This window comes from Drosophila nasuta, chromosome 3 (genome assembly GCF_023558535.2).
Source record: "Drosophila nasuta strain 15112-1781.00 chromosome 3, ASM2355853v1, whole genome shotgun sequence".
Lineage (NCBI taxonomy): Eukaryota > Metazoa > Arthropoda > Insecta > Diptera > Drosophilidae > Drosophila > Drosophila nasuta.
The window spans coordinates 32,656,822-32,679,897 of record NC_083457.1 but is presented as its reverse complement, the minus strand read 5'-3'; the positions used below and the strand labels follow the sequence as shown (position 1 = coordinate 32,679,897).

Below are 23,076 nucleotides of genomic sequence, written 5' to 3'. Positions count from 1 at the left end.
CGAATATGATTAATATGACAAAAATATAAACATCGTTATTTACATTTACTAATTTTGTTTATTACGTGTTTTGTTTTTCGCCGTGGTTTTTTTTTAGTTTTTTTTTTTATCGAGAAATGTAAATTAATTCGCATTGCTTATTATCATCATTATTTAAAATAATCAGAATAAAAAGCAAATATTTATCATTAATGAGAATATATGTATATATATGTATATATAAACGATCGTTAGCCATAATTCATGTTTGTACTATGCGAGGTCTGGTAAGCGCTGGATATGTTCTTCTGGGACGACGATTGCTGCTGCTGTTGCAAGTGTTGCTGCTGCTGTTGCTGATCTGAAGCTAGATGATTATTTTCTTGACACCATTCGACAAAATCATCGATGAGCACCGGCCAAGCGCCCTCTGAATCATAGTTGCTCATGCGATCATCAATGTTGGTGGCAAAATCCAGCAGCAGATTCCAAGTGTCCCTTGAAATAGCTCGCTTATGCTTCTCCTCGAGAAATTTACACCAAATACCCAAAAATTTGAAGCGATCACTGAGCACTATGCACCAGTATGCAATAGCCATATCCAGGTCAATGCCCTTCTGACCCGGATCCTTGGCATAGTTGAAGGTGAAATGATAGAAATCTTTAAATTTTCCTGCATCATTCAATTCCTGTTCCAGCAATGGCAACTTTGATTTGAGCTTCTCAATGCTATCTGTTCCAAGATCGCACATGCCATTGATGAACTCATCCCGCGAGAATTCACACTGGACCTCAGCGTGGAATTTCCAAGCAATGATGAGCACCAGTTTGGAGTCGGGACTCAATTCCAGATCCTCGAGGAATCTTATCACACCTTGTGAGCTAATCTTTTGGGCATCGCTGGGATCGCGATAGCGCATAAACAGTTGCTCAATGCGCTTGCGATCGAGTTCTCGATAATAGTACTCGGGATTCTGGAAATAATTGTCGCTGGCCAAATCCATTTTCCAATCATTCTGTTGTAAGCAAAAAATGGCTGTTTGTTCGCCTGTTTGTGTTAGCGAAATAAATTTTTTCACCTTGTCGCGATGCTGGCTTGATTTTAGTTTGTTCTGCAAAGCACACACAGAAGAAAACAAAAACAAACATTATACACACATTTATATATACGAAGTAACTGCGAATTGCATAAATACACCAACAACAACAATTTGTGCGTGCGCTGGCGTTTGTGTGCAGGAAGAAGCAGCAGCACCCTTTAATGCAAGCAAAACAAACACTAGCTATTGCTACTGCTTTAAAATCTTGCAATTAATGCAATTTGTTTTCTTCAATGTTTACCACAATTGCACACTTACCATTGTTTACTTGGGTGTTGTGTGGTTATTATTTTATTTACTAAATATATAATAAAAAGTTTTCTCTGTGTGCTGTTGTTTCGTCCGTCGACACACGCAGAGCTGCCTTTGATATCGATTATTCGCAATGAAATGGCAGCTCTGTTCGAGTGGCAGCCCTGCAGTTATCGATAATTTGCCATCTGACTCAGTATTGATTTTTAGAGCAACAACAAAAGTACAATTAATAATACGACGAAAACAAAGCAAACGGAATAAATAAATCAAGTATATAGCGTAAATGTATTCCATCAAGCTGCTGCTTGTTGCGCTATGCGCAATCGTTGCCCACGCCAGCAATATAACTAGTATTGTATTTGGTGATATTAAGGAAGGTGTTGTGGCAGCTTTTGGTGACTTTAACTCTGATGAACTGACGGATGTGTTTGTCATTCGCGATAAGAGGAAAACACTGCAGATTCTCTATGGTGCGTACATTTCCCCCAAATACTCCTGTCATTCTTGCCTATGTATGGAGTTCAAATTTTGCACAGACTGGGAAAAGCGTCTGTGATTTATGAAAAAGAGTCAAGGTCTCAAGTTTCTCTTTCCCGTCCAAACATCCAAAATAAATAAACACATACATATGTACATGCACTTACAAATGCAAATGTACATATGTATGTAAGAAAATCTTATTGCGTGGAGAGCATGAACTAGTAGCCTCTGTAGTGCGCGTTTACTACAACCAACTCTTGCAATATACATAGTTGCATACAAAGTAGCTAGTTCGGGACTAGTGCAATAGAGACAAACTTCGCCAGTTGTGCTGACGTCTGAAGTTGTCAATTCCTCGATTAGATTTGCTTCACAGCACAAAGTATAATAAAGTAAAACATATTATTTTACTTAAATTGCTAGCTATCATCATTTCATCATCACTTTATAACCAATAAAGTAATATGCGTCATGCATAAGCTATTTACAAATGATTCTATAAATATACAAAAAATAGTGTTACCTTTCTTCAAATATTCCTATGCTTATTAATTTATAAAGTAGTTAAAATATTTAATCAAAGCGGTCTCTATTTGTTTTTCTGCCTTAAGATGTTTTTCACCGTTTGACGTTTACAATACATATTTTTTGTTTAGTTATAATAACTCGACATTACCTTATTCATCTTGAGATTGTTGTACAATGTGCAATTCAGCGGATTTTATTGGAGTGCTTAACTAGGGCGATTTTGAATCAAAGATTGAAAAGGATTTGTTTAGAAAAGCACTTAAAAACAATAGCCAACTTTTTTCTAGCACAGAATTATTTGATATTCAAATGCTGATGCCTATTTTATATAATAAACAGGTGCGGATACAGAGCCCCTTTTGCGTCCTGGACCCATTTGCTATTATAGCGACAAGGTGATTGTCAGCATAATACCAGGAGATTTCGATGGCGATGCACTGATGGATGTGCTGGTCAATGTGGAGAATGGCAAGGGCATCTATGATGTCTATATCAATTGGGGCAACACCACAAAACTGAATTGTGCCGACAAACCAATCATACAGACATTTGGTGAAGTAATGGCCCTTGATTTTAATGGTGACATGATCATTGATTTGTTTGGTCTCGATACGAATATGACGCGTTGTTTTTGGATCTTCAATAACAAACGTGAGCCGCCAATTGCGGTGCATCAAGCGATGCCCCAAGGCGGCAGTACACAGACTCTAACCGTACCCAATGCGAATGCCTATTTGGATTTGAATAACGACTTTTTGGCCGATCTGTTTCTGCAAACGAAAAACTCTTACGAGATCTGGTATGGTGTCACTGACCGCGATGGACAGGACAACTTTAGCTATCAGCATGCTATCACCATTCAATTGATTGGCGTTAAGGACTATGCCGTTGGCCAGGCTGTCTTTATGGACTTTGAGTTGCGTGGCGTGCAGAATATTGTGCTGCCATTTTGTGTGCAGGAGAATTGCCGCAATTCGACCATATTGGTGCACGATGGCAACGATTTCAATGATGTGCACGTTAATTTCAAGGATCCACAGGGTGTACTCTGGGCATTTGTACCGCCAAAGGCGGATGATGTTTATCTAAAAACCATCACGGCTCGAAGTGGAGATTTCAATTTGGATGGCTATCCCGATTTATTGGTCACCCTGCAGCCGCTGAGCGTGGCCAAACCTGTGATGCAAACGTTTCTGCTCGAGAATGTGGCGTGCAAGACGTGCAGCAAGAATTTCAAACGCACCTTTGAGGTACGCTGGAATGCATTGGCTCCCATGGGCAATAACACTGTCGCTGGAGCCTTCTACGACTTTTATCAGGATGGTGTGCTCGATGTGATACTCATTGAAAAGCAGTCAAATGGCAACTACCGACCTCTAGCTTTTCGCAACACACTCGACTATGATGCCAATTTCGTTAAGGTGATTGTGCTCACTGGTCTGGTGAATGCACAAAATCCCACACCACGCACACCACTCGGTCGCAAGAAGCTCACCTATGGCAGCAATCTGCCGGGTCCCATTATTACATACAGCACAACCACACAAGATGGTGATCAGCAAATTGGCAGCAGTGTACAGTTGCCACAGTCCTCATACTTTGCTCTCCAATTGCCCTACACATGCTTCGGCCTGGGACGCACACCCAATTTTGTCGATCAACTAGTGGTTGGGATGTACAGTAAGATACATAATTGGACGCAGCTCATACCCAATTCACAGATCATTGTGGTGCCGCGACCTCTTGATCAACCACAGCACTGGAAGGCGTTGCTCTTTGTGACACCTAGCAAACTGATCCTAATGAGTGTCGTCGCTCTGGGTGGCACTTGCCTGGTCATTGTACTGATTATACTGGTGCTCTACATTAAGGAGAAGCGCGAGGATCGACAGGAGCGCTTGCAAGAGTCGCACAGATTCCATTTCGATGCAATGTAAGCGCGGTTAAATGAAAATAATAGCAATATTTGTTGCGGTCAACCATGGCAGGCAGTTGCTTTATTATTTTTTATTGATTAATATATTTTTCGTTTATGTATTTAATTCCCACATACCTAAGTTCTTCTAAACAGAGCGAACAGAAATTAAATGTTGGTTTTAGGTTGTGCGCAAAGTTCATGTACAGACTTTAAAATCTCAAATCAAAGCCGTACCTAGAACCAGCATGGGAGTTAAAAGTGCGCGTTATAATTGTGTAATATATATAGTTTAAAAATGTGATAATAATAAAAATGAAATCCAATAAATATAATTAATCCTATCAAGTCACTTCATTTGCGTTATTCGTCTTGAAAGGCATTTGAATTTCTGTTACAGTTGAGTATGCATATTGAAAAATGATAGTGGTATTTGCATTTCTCTAGACGAAATACATTGGATTGGATTTCAGAAATGCTGGAACAATCAAGCGCTTCTGGTATTCCTCCTTCAGTGAACGCGTTAGACGAGCGCTGTCGAAATGAAATATATAATGATTAACTTGGGAATTCATTGGTGTGCTGCTAATAACTCACTTGAAGATGTAAACACGTCCGCGTGCGGCAGCCAAATGTGCCAAATAAGCTGGCGCCGGATATGAGACAGAACGATTGCAGCGTGGAAACAAATGACACAAGTTATAAGTCAATTGTTGCAGCAAATCAATGTCCAAGTTGCCAGTATTCTTAATGACATTGTAGCGCGTCGGCTTGGCTGTGCCCTGGATGGACTGATGACTGACCATAAAAAATTGCATTTCATTCGGATGCACAATGGTGCGATCGATAATTGTGCCTGGGTCAACATTGTTAAATTTGTTTCTCGGATGCGGTGCCGTTACAGGGAAGAAGCGTGTGTGATGACGCTTCACCACAATCACACAGCAGATCTTTGGTGTATAATTGTTTTGCAACTGAAGTAAAATAAAGTTATTAATTATTTGTATGTATGCAATCGTTATGCAAATGCGAATCTCACCTTACGACATGCCACCTCAATGGCCCTAATTTCGATGTTTTCGATTTTCATAAATTGCCCATCGCTAACACCGTCACGATAGTAAATTATATGTTCCGGATAAGTTCCACGATACTGTTTATACACTCGCAAATGTTCGGTTACAATTGATTCCATATCTTCAATTTCTTCACGAGCACCGCCAGTGCCGCTAGTTTGCAATCTATATTGCATGTTGTACGAGGCGCCATACGGATCATGGGATCCAGCAACCCCAACTACACTGGGTATATCACGTTGATCGGGCGACGGATGTGTGACATCAGCACCCAAATACATAACATTCGCCAGCATTATGCGGGGATCATCTTTGATCTTATGATTAATGCCGTTCAGCTTTGAATTGACCTTCAATAGCACATTGTCCACCAATTGGGCATTCAAGCGACGTTCAATGCTGTTTTGCTTGATACACTGCGTTAAAAGGCCATATTGCAGTTCGGCCTTCTGTTTAATCACCTCGTACTGTGGGCCAAAGTTTGGAATGATAACAAACACCAAATCAAAGTTTTTGCTCTTTAAGTCCTTAAATTGTTCATCCAAATGTCGTTCATCTCGAAATTTGCGTATATCGGGTTTCGCCTCGAGACGTACGTTAACGTTTCTACTTTGTTGTAAAACCTGGCAATTGGATTTGAAATTGCTGATTAAAAGGAAATGTGATTCGGTTAACTTTGAAATTATTACAAACCAATGAGGCTAATTCTTCGAGTTTGCCATATTGTATTCTGGATTTGTCGCAATCCATAATCGACCACTTGTGCTGCTTCTCGTGGGTTTTTAGAAATTGGCATCTATTCATGTACCATGAACCGTTCGATGGGCTCTGAAAATTTTTACCATTGTATTCCAACTGGGGTGCCATCAACAGACGTGAGGCGACCGTAATGAAATCATTGGTAATACGTATTCCAAATCTACTGACTGAGGGATCAGCATTATGATTAAAGTGCTTCAATAGGTCCATAATTTTTTGTTTGCGCACATTGGTCGATGTGGCCGCAAACTTGATCATTGCCGATACCTGATTTGCGCCGTCTTTGCGCTTTGCTCATAGAAACGAAATATACACATATAATTCCAAATGCTAATAACTAATATATTGTATATTTGACTTACGTTTAATGCTTGCCCCTCCTCAATGCGGCACAACTCCACAGGCAAATAAATGTTTTTGGCCGGTGGTCCAACATGCAGACAATACAGATTGGGATACTGCAATTTATATCCTCGCGATGCAAAATATTCCTCAACAGTTATAACCTTGCCGTCTGACTCAAATTTCAACATTTTTGGTGGCTGCTGCGAAAATCCATTCACCTTATAGGCACGCGGTGTCGATGCAAAGCTTTTTGGTGGCTCATAGACGATATTAATGCCTTTCAAAAACGACAAGACGTTCCACAAGTTATTATTACAACTGCCGCTCCGTATGTCGTCCATACGGATACGATTATGGTTCACCATGTAATCAATCACTGGCATTGACATAGGAAACGACTTGTGAGAGACATCGACATTCACAAAGGGTTTGTCGCCCAGCACAAAACTCTGATAGAGACCGACCAATGCCTCATAGCCATCTCGCAGCTCCACAGGTGGTCCATTGCCAGATTTCATAAAAAATGAACGTCCAGCACGTATGGCATTCTTATTGCAGGGCTCAGCCAGCACCACCTCCAGACACTGCATGGCACGCATGGGCTTGTCATAGATCTTGTCTTTCATATAACTACAATAAATGCATCGCTTAGTTGCGCTTAATAAAGTGATACGAGTTAGCTTTGTTTCTTACCTGCGCAGCGAGCTAAGGTCTACAATGCTGTTATCGGTTTCCTTGATTGTAATTGTGTAATGAACGGTACGGCCATAACGATCTATCACCTAGTTAACAACAATGGGTCTTAGTTTAATAAATATATATATTAAAAATGAAAATACTAGAAATGATGTTAAATTTAAAAAGATTGACAGCTACGCTTCGATAGGCACAAGTTATTAAGCTAAGACACAAGCCTGTGCTTTTGAAATATGAAATGAAACAGATAACTAATAATCAGAAACTTACCTCTACTTTGCCGTCAATTGGTGTCGTTAGTTTATCCACAGCGTAGCAAGATTTACGACCATCGAAAGCGGCAATCGCACTTTTCAGATATTGCGTGCGAAACACGTCAAAAGCCTGCCTGTAGAACTTTTTGGGACGATCGGGCACTATGGTCACGTCATAATGAAAAGCTGTATCGGGCATTTTGCTTAAGTCAAGATCCAAATAGTTGACGGCACAAGTGCCGGGTCTGCCCAATGTGCCACGTTTAATGGGCCCGTCTTGCGGAACCTGTACAGCAGTACTACCAGCAGAAGGCGGTGGACCACGCTGCTGATATCCAGCACCTTGTTGACCACCTTGTGGTCCACGCTGCTGATAACCGCCACCTTGTTGGGCTCCCTGTTGACCACCCTGTGGTCCACGTTGTTGATAACTGCCACCGTGTTGACCACCTTGTGGTCCACGCTGCTGATAACCGCCACCTTGTTGGGCTCCCTGTTGACCACCTTGTGGTCCACGTTGTTGATATCCAGCACTTTGCTGGCCTCCTTGTGGTCCACGCTGCTGATAACCGCCACCCTGTTGGCCTCCCTGTTGTCCACGCTGTTGATATCCAGCACCTTGCTGGCCTCCATGTGGTCCACGCTGCTGATAACCGCCACCTTGTTGGCCTCCCTGTTGACCACCTTGTGGTCCACGTTGTTGATAACTGCCACCGTGTTGACCACCTTGTGGTCCACGCTGTTGATAACCCTGTTGGCCTCCCTGTTGACCACTTTGTGGTCCCTGCTGCTGCTGTACCGCTTGCTGTGGAGTTTGACCGCTTTGGGGCTTAGCTTGTTGGGAGCCACCTTGCGCAGCTTGTCCGCCTTGTTGTGCACCAGGTCTACGTTGCTGTTGACCCGCTTGTGCCCAACCTCCTTGCTGCGATCCCTGGCCACCTTGTGCTTGTCCTTGCCTCTGTTGTTGTTGGCCAGCTGCTTGCCAGCCTCTTTCGGGATCACGGCCGCCCTCGGCTCGCTGTCCTTGCCGAGCTGGTGCAGCTATGCAATAAGTTTATAGATGTGTGAAAATTTTAAAAATAAGTGCATGACGTGGCTGTTCAAATAACAAGAAGTGTGATTCCCCTTTATCGCAAAAAAGTACAACGCAATTTCGTTTGACACAACAAAAATCAAACTAACACAGATAAATTAGGTAAAAATGTTGAACAGGTAAGAATTGTGGGTTTCCCCCTTAAATACAAATTGGAAGTAGTTTCTAGAAGCATTTATAGCCTACAACATCAATGTCTGTATACATGTAGTATATAAATAAATATGTATGCATATATGTTCCAATGTATGTATTTCACAATTACTGCACTCACCTTGTTGTTGTTGTGGCTGCGATGGAGCTGCAGCTTCCTGCGGCTCATTCTTATATTCTGAAATTACAATTGCATTGGTATTATTTGAATTCTTAATCCATTTCAATACACATACTATTCTTTTTTCCCATTTTTTTCACCCAATTTACGCAGTAAATTTATTTTGTATATTCGAAACAATAATTTTTTACGAGACAACTCGACCTGCTTTTATCAGATTCTTCACTTATGTGAATGTCAACACTGAAGTTGTACAGTGTTGAACATTTCGTTTGGGTATATCGATAACAACGAAAGGCATCGGTTATATATTTTTTATCGATTAGCGATTAGTATGATACGACTGCAGGTTGCCGCATTTTTAAAAATGATTTCAAAAATAAGATTTGTTTAAATGCAAAAAATGTTTTTGATTTATTTATTAAGACTCATTTTAAAAATAATATTCCACGACCAAGTCTGCTTCGCAATGAATTTAATTACAAAAATGTATTCAATTGAGAAATCCCTTAGGTTCTGAATCAAGCAATAAATGAAATGTCTTATTTTGTTTTTGTTGTTGTTTATGGTTGTATCAATTTTAATTGGCCCAATTACAGCAACCAATGAAATGTTTTACAATTTTTACTTAATTTTTTCATTTTTAAAAATGTTGTAGCCCAAAAATATTGATGCATAATATATATATATATTTTTTCAATTATCTATTTGCATAAATATATTGTAATGCATTTTAACAATTTGTTTTAAAGCATAAAAAGTTCCATTGCACAAATGTGGTTATCAAATGAAATGAAATTTTCTATAGAATTTGTAAAATTTTACTAACAATTGCACAACTTAAAATATCTACAATAATTGTATATATTGCACCATAATGATAAATGGTACTAATAAAAAAGCAAAATCTTTGCTCCAAAGTAAATTGAAATTGTAGTTGTTTTTCTTAACGTTTCGCTGCAGCGATACTTAAAATATAAAACTTAACAAACAATATTTTTCTGTTCGTAATTGGCTCGGAAATTGTTTAATTCGTCCAGGCAACAAGAACAAAAGCATCATGTAACTTTGAATTACTGCTGGTAAACAAAAAAACTTAAATGCTGCGTATAGACATAGTTCGTTTTGCATTATATTTGTTTTCGATTTTTGTTTGTTTTCTTCTTCTTGCTCTTAAATGAAATCGATGTTTTCGTAGAGCTCACATCTTTGCTGTGTGATTTTTAATATTTTTGCGTTTTTATGTTTTTATTTTTATACCCGCTACCCATAGGGTAGAAGGGTATTATAACTTTGTGCCGGCAGGAAATGTATGTAACAGGTAGAAGGAGGCATCTCCGACCCTATAAAGTATATATATTCTTGATCAGCGTCAACAGCCGAGACGATATAGCCATGTCCGTCTGTCCGTCTGTGTGTCTGTCCGTCTGTCCGTATGAAACACTGGATCTCAGAGACTATAAGAGATAGAGCTATAATTTTTTTTTTCGACAGCATTTGTTATGTTTGCACGCAGATCAAGTTTGTTTCAAATTTTTGCCACGCCCACTTCCGCCCCCGCAAATCAAAAAAATCGAATAACAAGCGTAATTTTAAAGCTAGAGTTCCGAATTTTGGTATATACAATAATAAGTTATGATTCCTGAAAATTTGGTTGCAATCAGATAAAAATTGTCAAAGTTATTAAAGAAATACTTTTGTATGGGCAAAAGCGCCTACTTACTAGGGGTCTGAGTTGCTTTGGCTGACAATCTGGTATATTGTGCCGTCTATGGTATATTTTGAATGCGGTACTATGTCGATATACCAAATATACCATTCGGTATATTTTTAGTATTTTTGCAGTATTTTCGGTATATTTTGAGAAAATACCGCAAAATATATTTCTTTTATTCCAAATGGGTAGCGGGTATCTCACAGTCGAGTACACTCGACTGTAGCTTTCTTACTTGTTTTTTATACCATTGCAGCGAAGAGCAATAAAATAATTGTTCTCGCTTGTAATTATCGATGTGCACTAACTGTCTATTTGGTCTGCAAGGGTATTTATTCTTCGGAGTGCCGAAGTAGGCTTTTCTATCTTGTTTTTTTTTTATTGTTCTATTTTAACAACATTTTTACGTACATAGCTTCTCTTTAGACGTTGATTAAGTGGGGTTCATTCGAGCTTGTTGCCTACTCTATATCAGGTTATATAACAGGAACGAACTATAATTAGCTAGATAGAAATATACATATATAAAATTATTATTATTATTATTATTATTATTATTATTATTATTATTATTATTATTATTATTATTATTATTATTATTATTATTATTATTATTATATTATTATTATTATTATTATTATTATTATTATTATTATTATTATTATTATTATTATTATTATATATATATGATCAATTATCGAAATTTTAACCGAAATCAGTGCTGCCAATTAAGGGTAACGCGTAAGGGTAACGCGATAAATTGGCAGCACTGATTTCGGTTAAAATTTCGATAATTAATCATTTTGAAGCTATTTCGATTGTTAAAAGATTCCACTTAAAATCGAAAGCTCTTATCGGCAGTTTTAAACTAATTCAGTTACAATTTCAATTCCAGAATTAATAAATAGCATTAAAATCTCAAATCAAAGCCGCACCCAGAACCATAATGGAAGTTAAAAGTGCGCATTATAATTGTGTATATATTATATATGTATGTATTTGTATATATGTATATCATGTATATGTACATATATGCATAAGTATATATGTAATTGTGTATATAGTTTAAAAAATGTGATAATAATAAACATGAAATCCAATAAATATAATTAATCCTATCAAGTCACTTCATTTGCGTTACTCGTCTTGAAAGGCATTTGAATTTCTGTTACAGTTGAGTATGCATATTGAAAAATGATAGTGGTATTTGCATTTCTCTAGACGAAATACATTGGATTGGATTTCAGAAATGCTGGAACAATCAAGCGCTTCTGGTATTCCTCCTTCAGTGAACGCGTTAGACGAGCGCTGTCGAAATGAAATATATAATGATTAACTTGGGAATTCATTGGTGTGCTGCTAATAACTCACTTGAAGATGTAAACACGTCCGCGTGCGGCAGCCAAATGTGCCAAATAAGCTGGCGCCGGATATGAGACAGAACGATTGCAGCGTGGAAACAAATGACACAAGTTATAAGTCAATTGTTGCAGCAAATCAATGTCCAAGTTGCCAGTATTCTTAATGACATTGTAGCGCGTCGGTTTGGCTGTGCCCTGGATGGACTGATGACTGACCATAAAAAATTGCATTTCATTCGGATGCACAATGGTGCGATCGATAATTGTGCCTGGGTCAACATTGTTAAATTTGTTTCTCGGATGCGGTGCCGTTACAGGGAAGAAGCGTGTGTGATGACGCTTCACCACAATCACACAGCAGATCTTTGGTGTATAATTGTTTTGCAACTGAAGTAAAATAAAGTTATTAATTATTTGTATGTATGCAATCGTTATGCAAATGCGAATCTCACCTTACGACATGCCACCTCAATGGCCCTAATTTCGATGTTTTCGATTTTCATAAATTGCCCATCGCTAACACCGTCACGATAGTAAATTATATGTTCCGGATAAGTTCCACGATACTGTTTATACACTCGCAAATGTTCGGTTACAATTGATTCCATATCTTCAATTTCTTCACGAGCACCGCCAGTGCCGCTAGTTTGCAATCTATATTGCATGTTGTACGAGGCGCCATACGGATCATGGGATCCAGCAACCCCAACTACACTGGGTATATCACGTTGATCGGGCGACGGATGTGTGACATCAGCACCCAAATACATAACATTCGCCAGCATTATGCGGGGATCATCTTTGATCTTATGATTAATGCCGTTCAGCTTTGAATTGACCTTCAATAGCACATTGTCCACCAATTGGGCATTCAAGCGACGTTCAATGCTGTTTTGCTTGATACACTGCGTTAAAAGGCCATATTGCAGTTCGGCCTTCTGTTTAATCACCTCGTACTGTGGGCCAAAGTTTGGAATGATAACAAACACCAAATCAAAGTTTTGCTCTTTAAGTCCTTAAATTGTTCATCCAAATGTCGTTCATCTCGAAATTTGCGTATATCGGGTTTCGCCTCGAGACGTACGTTAACGTTTCTACTTTGTTGTAAAACCTGGCAATTGGATTTGAAATTGCTGATTAAAAGGAAATGTGATTCGGTTAACTTTGAAATTATTACAAACCAATGAGGCTAATTCTTCGAGTTTGCCATATTGTATTCTGGATTTGTCGCAATCCATAATCGACCACTTGTGCTGCTTCTCGTGGGTTTTTAGAAATTGGCATCTATTCATGTACCATGAACCGTTCGATGGGCTCTGAAAATTTTTACCATTGTATTCCAACTGGGGTGCCATCAACAGACGTGAGGCGACCGTAATGAAATCATTGGTAATACGTATTCCAAATCTACTGACTGAGGGATCAGCATTATGATTAAAGTGCTTCAATAGGTCCATAATTTTTTGTTTGCGCACATTGGTCGATGTGGCCGCAAACTTGATCATTGCCGATACCTGATTTGCGCCGTCTTTGCGCTTTGCTCATAGAAACGAAATATACACATATAATTCCAAATGCTAATAACTAATATATTGTATATTTGACTTACGTTTAATGCTTGCCCCTCCTCAATGCGGCACAACTCCACAGGCAAATAAATGTTTTGGCCGGTGGTCCAACATGCAGACAATACAGATTGGGATACTGCAATTTATATCCTCGCGATGCAAAATATTCCTCAACAGTTATAACCTTGCCGTCTGACTCAAATTTCAACATTTTTGGTGGCTGCTGCGAAAATCCATTCACCTTATAGGCACGCGGTGTCGATGCAAATATTTTTGGTGGCTCATAGACAATATTAATGTCTTTCAAAAACGAGAAAACGTCCCTCAAATTATTATTACAATTGCCGCTCCGTATGTCGTCCATACGGATACGATTATGGTTCACCATGTAATCAATCACTGGCATTGACATAGGAAACGACTTGTGAGAGACATCGACATTCACAAAGGGTTTGTCGCCCAGCACAAAACTCTGATAGAGACCGACCAATGCCTCATAGCCATCTCGCAGCTCCACAGGTGCTCCATTGCCAGATTTCATAAAAAATGAACGTCCAGCACGTATGGCATTCTTATTGCAGGGCTCAGCCAGCACCACCTCCAGACACTGCATGGCACGCATGGGCTTGTCATAGATCTTGTCTTTTATATAACTACAATAAATGCATCGCTTAGTTGCGCTTAATAAAGTGATACGAGTTAGCTTTGTTTCTTACCTACGCAGCGAGCTAAGGTCTACAATGCTGTTATCGGTTTCCTTGATTGTAATTGTGTAATGAACGGTACGGCCATAACGATCTATCACCTAGTTAACAACAATGGGTCTTAGTTTAATAAATACAGTATGTCAAGAAACTCTTTACACACTAAAAAATACACATATTTTTTGACTTTGCATGCAAAAATAACGCCTTTAGTTATTATTTTTCAATATTTTTTTAATGCAGATCTATTATTTAGCAAATTTTAAATTAGTATGTACAAAAATAGAAACAATACAACGAAAGGGAAAATTTTAAATCAACAAAATATGAGTTTACACATTTTTGACACTGTCAAGAAAGTGTTTACACACTTTAGTTTTCGATTCTGCTTTGTTCTATTTTTCGAAAAAACTGTACTTTATTGTTATCTATGCTTCTGCACTATTCACTATTTTTGCATTCCTTTTCATTCAATTGCGAAATTTTTCTACGCACTTGTCAAAAAGCTGATTTTTAAATTATTTAACATGACTGGAGCTAGATTGACTTATGAAGTTACCCAATTAACTTATTATAGTCACCAAATTGGAAAATCTGTAGCTTAGCTAGTGGAGCTTATGGGGGTATCGCGAAAAATAATTTATAATGCTCCAAATCGAGCCGAAAATGAAGACAAACTGCAAGCAAAGTGTGGAAATGGTCGAAAAATGGATATTGACGAGTGGGCAGACCGCCTTATTATGGGCAAGGTCCGTCAAAACCCCAAATTTTGATCAGAACCCATGCCAAGAAGTTGGAAGAAGGGTGTGACACCGTCAATTCACATGAAATCGTCCGCCAACTAATTCTGTGGAGCAAATACTATTTTCCCAATTTTACTGTCAGAATGATGCTGCGCTGATGTAAGGCTGTTAACGGCTTGTGCCATACTCTAGTTGGTCAATCATTGTAGTATAGCATTTTTTTTGGTTTGGACATAGAATACGACGTCATCCCAATAGTTGTCTGGCGTAATTCTCATATTAAAAGCCAAAATTTAAGCGTTTTCAACATTTACTTTCGAAAGCAGCGGCTTCTTACGCGCAACGGTTGCAACGGTTGAAGAGTATTTGCTCCACAGAATTAGTTGGCGGATGGTTTCATGCGAATCGACCGTGCCACACTCTTCTTCCAACTCCTTGGCATGGGTTCTGATCAAAATTTGGGGGTTTTGACGGACCTTGCCCATAATAAGGCGGTCTGCCCACTCGTCAATATCCATTTTCGACCATTTCCACACTTTGCTTGCAGTTTGTCTTCATTTTCGGCTCGATTTGGAGCATTATAAATTATTTTTCGCGATACCCCCATAAGCTCCACTAGCTAAGCTACAGATTTTCCAATTTGGTGACTATAATAAGTTAATTGGGTAACTTCATAAGTCAATCTAGCTCCAGTCATGTTAAATAATTTAAAATCAGCTTTTGACAAGTGCGTAGAAAAATTTCGCAATTGAATGAAAAGGAATGCAAAAATAGTGAATAGTGCAGAAGCATAGATAACAATAAAGTACAGTTTTTTCGAAAAATAGAACAAAGCAGAATCGAAAACTAAAGTGTGTAAACACTTTCTTGACAGTGTCAAAAATGTGTAAACTCATATTTTGTTGATTTAAAATTTTCCCTTTCGTTGTATTGTTTCTATTTTTGTACATACTAATTTAAAATTTGCTAAATAATAGATCTGCATTAAAAAAATATTGAAAAATAATAACTAAAGGCGTTAGTTTTGCATGCAAAGTCAAAAAATATGTGTATTTTTCAGTGTGTAAAGAGTTTCTTGACATACTGTATATATATTACAAATGAGAATACTAGAAATAATGATAAATTTAACAAGTAAGAAAGTTACAGTAGATGTGGTCGACTGTGAGATACGCGCTACCCAATATTTTCAAAATATTTATTTATATTTATATTGTATATTTGGTATATTGATATGGTACCACATTCAAAATATACCACAGACGGCACAATATACCAGATTGTCAAATAAAGCCACACAGACCCCAGTAAGAAGGCGTGTTTGCATATACAAAAGTATTTCTTTAATACCTACAATAATTTTTATCTGATCCCAATCAAATTTTCAGGAATCACAACTACTATAGTTGTTATTGTATATACCAAAATTCGCTCTAGCCTTAAATTTACGCTTGTTATTCGATTTTTATGATTTGCGGTGGCGGAAGGGGGCGTGTCAAAAATTTGAAACACACATAACAAATGCTGTCGAAAAATTATAGCTCTATCTCTTATAGTCTCTGAGATCTAGGTGTTCATACATACGGACGGACAGACGCTGATCTAGAATATATATACTTTATAGGGTCGTAGATGCCTCCTTCTATCTGTTACATATATTTCCTGTCGGCACAAAGTTATAAAACCCTTCTACCCTATGGGTAACGGGTATAAAAAGACTGGCAACTACGCTTCGATAGACACAAGTTATTAAGCTAAGTCACAAGCCTGTGCTTTTGAAATATGAAATGAAACAGATAACTAATAATCAGAAACTTACCTCTACTTCGCCGTCAATTGGAGACGTTAGTTTATCCACAGCGTAGCAAGATTTACTACCATCGAAAGCGGCAATCGCATTTTTCAGATATTGCGTGCGAAACACGTCAAAAGCCTGCCTGTAGAACTTTTTGGGACGATCGGGCACTATGGTCACGTCATAATGAAAAGCTTTATCCGGCATTTTGCTTAAATCAACATCCAAATAGTTGACGGCACAAGTGCCGGGTCTGCCCAATGTGCCACGTTTAATGGGCCCGTCTTGCGGAACCTGTACAGCAGTACTACCAGCGGAAGGCGGTGGACCACGCTGCTGATATCCAGCACCTTGTTGACCACCTTGTGGTCCACGCTGCTGATAACCGCCACCTTGTTGGCCTCCCTGTTGACCACCTTGTGGTCCACGTTGTTGATAACTGCCACCCTGTTGTCCACGCTGTTGATATCCAGCACCTTGCTGGCCACCTTGCCCAGCTTGTCCTCCTTGTTGTGCACCAGGTCTACGTTGCTGTTGACCCGCTTGTGTCCAACCTCCTTGCTGCGATCCCTGTCCACCTTGTGCTTCTCCTTGCCTCTGTTGTTGTTGACCAGCTACTTGCCAGCCTCTTTCGCCATCACGGACGCCCTCGGCTGGCTGTCCTTGCCGAGCTGGTGATAAATTAGGTAAAAATGTTGAACAGGTAAGAATTGTGGGTTTCCCCCTTAAATACAAACTGGAAGTAGTTTCTAGAAGCATTTATGGCCTACAACGGTAATGGACCCTTACATTGAACTACAACAACAATAAAATTCAACACTAGCGTGGCGATCATCAGTAACAGCAACAACCCCCCTCACATCCCGCAAGAGCTAAGGATTCAAAGGGTCCCGCTCGGCTGGTAATGATGATCGAGGAGCCGCACACTAATCCCGTATTTGCTGAAACAGCAAATAGAGACAAAGCAGTGTGTCGGCTCAGGATGCTTCAAGTCATGATACAATAATACATGGTAGTCCCGTCGTGCGCCTTTTCGTTCGGTTTCAGTCCGTTAACGTTCAGTGCGCTCGCGCTTGTTGAAGGGAAATGTTGTATGCGGACGATTTTTATACCCGCTACCCATAGGGTAGAAGGGTATTATAACTTTGTGCCGGCAGGAAATGTATGTAACAGGTAAAAGAAGGCATTTCCGACCCTATAAAGTATATATATATTCTTGACCAGCGTCAACAGCCGAGACGATCTAGCCATGTCCGTCTGTCCGTCTGTGTGTCTGTCCGTCTGTCCGTATGAAACACTGGATCTCAGAGACTATAAGAGATAGAGCTACAATTTCTTTTCGACAGCATTTGTTATGTTTGCACGCAGATCAAGTTTGTTTCAAATTTTTGCCACGCCCACTTCCGCCCCCGAAAATCAAAAAAATCAAATAACAAGCGTAATTTTAAAGCTAGAATTTTGGTATATACAATATACAATATAGTAGTTATGATTTCTGAAAATTTGGTTGCGATCAGATAAAAATTAAAGAAATACTTTTGTATGGGCAAAAACGCCGACTTACAAGGGGTCTTAGTTGCTGTGGCTGACAATCTGGTGTTTTTTGCCGTCTATGGTATATTTTGAATGTGGTACTATATCGATATACCAAATATACCATTTGGTATATTTTTTAGTATTTTTGCAGTATATTCGGTATATTTTGAGAAAAATACCGCAAAATATAATTCTTTTATTTAAAATGGGTAACGGGTATCTCACAGTCGAGTACACTCGACTGTAGCTTTCTTACTTGTTTCCCTAAATATTAACCCTTGTACAACACAAAGATGTCAGTTTGCAATTATATTATACATATATATGCACTTTATGATAGAATTAAGAAGCTGAAACAAAAAAAATTAGTAATCAAAAACAAAAATAACGATTACTGTTAACTTGGAGCAGGTGCTATTATGACATTAATTTGCAAGTCCATAAAGAATGTCCCAGCTGCTTAGTAGCAGTTCAATCAAAAGAATGGAGAGTAGTTGTCGGCAATCATTCTCCAAACTCCAAAAGTGACGATGCAAATCCAAGGCAACGAGTGGTTGCAACTGGATTTCGCCCGGTTACTCGATCGTTAGCACATCAGTTAGAATCTTTGAATTTACAGGCACCAAAAGGAGCCGAAGCGCTGATCACCATAGAAAACGAAAATGTGTATTTTAAATTGCTTAAAAGCAAGAAAGCTATGATGGTGTCAACCATTTTTCAGAACAATATTGACCGTCGTAGTTAAGCGAGTGTTTCTTTCTTAGAGTTTTCCGAACTCGGCTTGCTTGATACTGGAGCAAACATCATATGTCTTGGTGATTCTTTGGCTGCGTTGGATATTTCAAATCATTCCATTTTCAAGCCAATAAAGTCGCAAGTTCGAAATATGAAATATAAAGACAAGGAAAGACAGATAGATCTTTACATTATTCTATCGATAGCCCAGAAATTATTACTAGGAATAAATTTCTGGCGAGATTTGAACTCGCACCAGGAATCATTGTCGGAAGAGATAGAACAGGATCAAGCTGAGGATAAATATCCATTATCCATGCAAGAACGACAGCAACTGGAGTCAGTAAAGGAGTTAATTCCTAATTTTGAAAGACAGGGATTGGGTCGAACCACGTTAATTAAACATAACATTGAGATTGGTGATAGTAAGCCTGTGAAGCAGCGTCAATATCCAGTGACTCCTGCAGTTGAGAAGTTGATGTTCTTAGAAATTGATCGCATGCTTAGGCTTGAGATAATTGAACCATCGTAAAGTGATCGGAGCTCTTCAATGCTCATGGTTGTAAGGCCAAATAAGGTTCGATTATGCTTGGATGTTCGAAACCTACATGAGACCACCCGAAAGGGTATTGAAGGTTTCTTCGCTCGACTTCCAAAGGCTAATTTGATTTCTAAGCTAGATCTCGAAGATACTTATTGGCAGATAGAGCCTACCGAAGAAGCGAAACCCTTGACTGCATTCACGGTTCCAGGTGGATCTTTATACCAATTTACCGTCATGCCCTTTGGGCTTTGCAATGCTTCTTCTACAATGTCCAGATTAATTGATGATTTAATCCCGCCCGATTTACGGCATTGCGTTTTCGAATATCTGTATGATCTCGTCATCGTTTCCGAAGATTTTTCATCATGGATAGGTTAAGGACATTGTTAACTACCGCTCCAGTGCTGCAAAATGCAGATTTTTCTCGAAAATTTTTCTTACACTGCGATGCCAGCGATCATGGTATTGGTGCTGTATTAGTTCAACTTTCAGATACAGAAGAGGAACGGCCACTGGCATTTATGTCAAAAAAATTGTCAAAAGCTCAAAACGCAACAGAACGAGAGTGTCTTGCAGTAATTTTAGCCTTTGAGAAATTCAGATGCTATCTCGAACTACAACCATTCGATGTATTGACGGATCTTTCGAGTCTCTTATGGCTAATGCGACAGCAGAATGTATCTGGCAGATTGGTTCGCTGGATAATTTGTTTACAAGCGTTTAAGTTTACCATTTCGGATCGAAAAGGCAAGGATCACGTTGTTCCAGATGCATTGTCAAGAATTAGTGAAGCAGAGGTTGATAGCGTCGAATGGATAGATCCTGAAATTGATTTAGATTCTCCAGCTTTTATTGAGGCTGACTATTTAGAACTCAACGACTTAGTGAAAGCGAATACTGAGAAATTCCCTGATTTGAAAACTGTAGATAAAATTGTCTACATTCGCACCAAACACCCATCTGGAAGTGCCGCCCAAGATATGGATGTTTGGAAGTTATGGGTGCCGGAGTCATTACAAGTAGCAGCTATTTGGCAAGCGCATGATTGGGTAATATCTTTTCACGGTGGAATGCAGAAAACGATTAAACGATTGCGAAGGCACTTGTATTGGCCAGGTCTATCTAAACAAGTGCGGGAATATGTGCGCGTATGTGATGTTGCAATGAAATGAAAGCGAAAGGCCTCCATGTAGGCCTTTTCAAAAGTTATATATTGACATACTTATCCACTAAGTAAGAAGAGTCATATTGGGCTGCTCATCGTCCTTGATCATTTCAGCCGATATAATTGGCTATGTCCGTTGAAGAAATTCACAACAGCAGCCGTTATCGAATTTCTTGGAAAACGAATTTTTGCAGAGTTTGGTGTGCCTGAGACCATTGTAAGTAAAAATGGATCTCAATTCAAGCAGAATGATTTTAAGGCATTCTTAACCAAGTTTGAAATAACTGTGCTGCCTTATATTCGCCCCAAAGCAATGCTGCCAAGAGGGTTAATCGCTCTTTGCTAGCAGCTGTTCTCTCGTATCTTCGAACTGATAAGACTGAATGGGATACAAACTTGACCAATATTTCTTCAGCTCTAAGATCCTCTTTGCATCAAGCGATTGGATGTTCGCCGTATAAAGCTTTGTTTGGATTCAATATGATCAACCATGCTGGTGATTACAAGTTACTGGAAAAATTATCTGTGTTAGAAGAGTGACCTATGCTGAATCCAAGTGATCCAATTGTTGTGAAAGGATATTAAGCAAAATAGTCGTCATGCTTATGAGTGTAACGCTATGCAATACAATTTGCGGGGAGAGCCAGTTTCTTTTAAGGAAGGCGAAGAGGTTTTTAAAGGAAACTTTTATTTGAGCAAATTCTCGAACAATTTGAACAAAAAGCTAAAAAAGCAAATAGAAAAAAAGCAGTGTGTCGGCTTAGGATGCTACACAACATCAAAGCCGTTGCAGATGTATGTATGTGTATATACATGTATATAAATAAATATGTATGCATGTATGTTCCAATGTATGAGCTATTTCACAATTACTGCACTTACCTTGTTGTTGTTGTGGCTGCTGTGGCTGCAGTGGAACTGCAGCTTCCTGTGGCTCTTTCTTATATTCTGAAATTAAAATTGCATTGGTATTATATGAATTATTAATTCATTGCAATACACATACTATTCTTTTTTCCCATTTTCTTCACCCAATTTACGCTGTAAATTTATAGTGTATATTCGAAATAATAATTTTTACGGGACAACTCGACAGTTAAGCTGATATCAGAGCAAAGCGAGAAGATGGCAGAGTGGGAGCTTTTGGAAAAGCGAACTACATTCAAACACGCGTACTTTGAAAATAAACTAAAATTAAATCACAGAATGCAACAAGACGATCGTACGCTCTGAGCAAGTTGAAGCGATAAAGCAGGTTGCTCTCGCTTTATCGCTTGAACTTGCAACTCGCTTAGCTCTCACTCTGACATCTTTAGAGCGATTGCATACAAAAAAAGGTCGCAGTGGTTTATCGCTCGCTTCTTGCCCAATATCACATCGCTTCTCGCGCGCACTCCGACCAGCGTTGCCAATTTCGTAATTTTCCCGCTAGATCTGGCGGTTTTCGAAAGCAAAATGTATAAATTTAAAACTAGCGGCTAGCGGGAATTATAGCTATTTTCAAAACAAAACTGACGGAACTTTAGTTTTTTAAAAACATTTGGTTATCTTCTTGTATTTTTATGTTTTACGATGCCACACTTTAATAACTTGTAGTATTTTTGCATTGCAATGGTAAAAGAAACATCGATTTGCCAAAAGATCTTTACATTGTTATCGATTTTTACTAGTTTTATCACCATCTGGGTATTTCACAATTTCCAAAACCATCGTGTATGACAGTTAAAATGCCCAAGATTTATTAACAAAAACCGCGTCATGCTTGGTTACAAGACCTAGCGTTTAAGGATTGGTTAACTCTAGATGCAGCCGATGATCAAAAACGCTCTTGAAATTATTGAAAATCCAGCATTAATGCGAAACTTTGTGATTTGCACGCACATGTCAAGACAAGAGGAAGAAAATAACGTTTATTCCGTGTGTCTCTGCAAAAAGCTGCCAGCGAGAGGCGGCATTGTCTCTATATATTGCGATGCATTCATTGGTCAACCCCATTGATCATTTGGGATTGTTGTGCGGGGGTAATTTTCAGGATGGCGGTGCTATAAAGCTTCACAGAACAAAGTGTACCAGAAAAGGGCATGATTGACGTAATTTACGAACTACTCAAAAATACTTAATAAATAAATCAAATCAATAAAAATATTGTTTTATTAACCTATCATCCTAATTCTCTGGTGGTTTCTAGCTTTTTACATATGTTACTTCAGCTTTTTTATGACCAGAAGAGTTGGCAACACTGACTCTGACATCAGCCTTAACTGACTGTCAACACTGAAATTGTACAGTGTTGAACATTTCGTTGGTACATATCGATAACAACGAAAAGCATCGGTTATATATTTTAGTCGATTGCCGCATTTTTTAAAATGATTTCAAAAATAATATTTGTTTAAATGCAATAAATGTATTAAGTTGTAGGCCACATTTATCCATCAATATCCATCACTTTAAAAA

General features: G+C 38.7%; 3 protein-coding genes across 6 annotated transcripts; 1 reads left to right on the top strand and 2 right to left on the bottom strand.

Annotated features, from left to right (window-relative positions):
- Positions 1 to 35: 35 nt before the first annotated feature.
- Positions 36 to 2,596, bottom strand: LOC132789248 (DCN1-like protein). 2 transcript variants are annotated; one of them, XM_060797133.1, is made up of 2 exons: positions 2,491 to 2,596; positions 36 to 1,091 (listed from the first exon to the last, which is right to left on the bottom strand). In XM_060797133.1, exons 1-2 carry the CDS (start codon positions 2,497 to 2,499, stop codon positions 231 to 233), a joined length of 870 nt encoding a protein of 289 aa, XP_060653116.1. In that variant the 5' UTR covers positions 2,500 to 2,596; the 3' UTR covers positions 36 to 230. The 2 variants fall into 2 exon arrangements, with proteins under 2 accessions (XP_060653116.1, XP_060653117.1); XM_060797134.1 differs by lacking the exon at positions 2,491 to 2,596 and adding an exon at positions 1,338 to 1,473.
- LOC132789239 (T-cell immunomodulatory protein) lies at positions 1,519 to 4,609 on the top strand. Its single transcript, XM_060797123.1, has 2 exons — positions 1,519 to 1,804; positions 2,682 to 4,609. Exons 1-2 carry the CDS (start codon positions 1,618 to 1,620, stop codon positions 4,277 to 4,279), a joined length of 1,785 nt encoding a protein of 594 aa, XP_060653106.1. The 5' UTR covers positions 1,519 to 1,617; the 3' UTR covers positions 4,280 to 4,609.
- LOC132789234 (protein argonaute-2) lies at positions 4,308 to 21,856 on the bottom strand. Of its 3 annotated transcripts, none has more exons than XM_060797112.1 (9): positions 21,626 to 21,770; positions 21,502 to 21,567; positions 7,404 to 8,428; positions 7,131 to 7,219; positions 6,455 to 7,067; positions 6,027 to 6,380; positions 5,297 to 5,956; positions 4,855 to 5,231; positions 4,308 to 4,791 (listed from the first exon to the last, which is right to left on the bottom strand). In XM_060797112.1, the coding sequence occupies exons 1-9, from the start codon at positions 21,639 to 21,641 to the stop codon at positions 4,701 to 4,703; spliced, it is 3,291 nt and encodes a 1,096-aa protein (XP_060653095.1). In that variant the 5' UTR covers positions 21,642 to 21,770; the 3' UTR covers positions 4,308 to 4,700. The 3 variants fall into 3 exon arrangements, with proteins under 3 accessions (XP_060653095.1, XP_060653096.1, XP_060653097.1); XM_060797113.1 differs by lacking the exons at positions 21,502 to 21,567; positions 21,626 to 21,770 and adding exons at positions 8,755 to 8,811; positions 8,870 to 8,996; XM_060797114.1 differs by lacking the exons at positions 4,308 to 4,791; positions 4,855 to 5,231; positions 5,297 to 5,956; ... (2 more) ...; positions 7,131 to 7,219; positions 7,404 to 8,428 and adding exons at positions 13,223 to 13,364; positions 13,439 to 14,050; positions 14,114 to 14,202; positions 16,664 to 17,310 and having other exon boundaries at positions 21,626 to 21,856.
- Positions 21,857 to 23,076: the final 1,220 nt, after the last annotated feature.

Bases quoted from the DNA above. Each gene is read 5' to 3' on its own strand.
- LOC132789234 (XM_060797112.1), bottom strand. The intron at 8,429-21,501 runs GTAAGTGCAGTA...CTTATTGCATAG, and splicing joins GCAGCCACAACAACAACAAG to CTGCACCAGCTCGGCAAGGA. The intron at 5,957-6,026 runs GTTTGTAATAAT...TCCAATTGCCAG, and splicing joins TCGAAGAATTAGCCTCATTG to GTTTTACAACAAAGTAGAAA.
- LOC132789239 (XM_060797123.1), top strand. From the start codon at position 1,618: ATGTATTCCATCAAGCTGCTGCTTGTTGCGCTATGCGCAATCGTTGCC. The intron at 1,805-2,681 runs GTGCGTACATTT...TATAATAAACAG, and splicing joins AACACTGCAGATTCTCTATG to GTGCGGATACAGAGCCCCTT.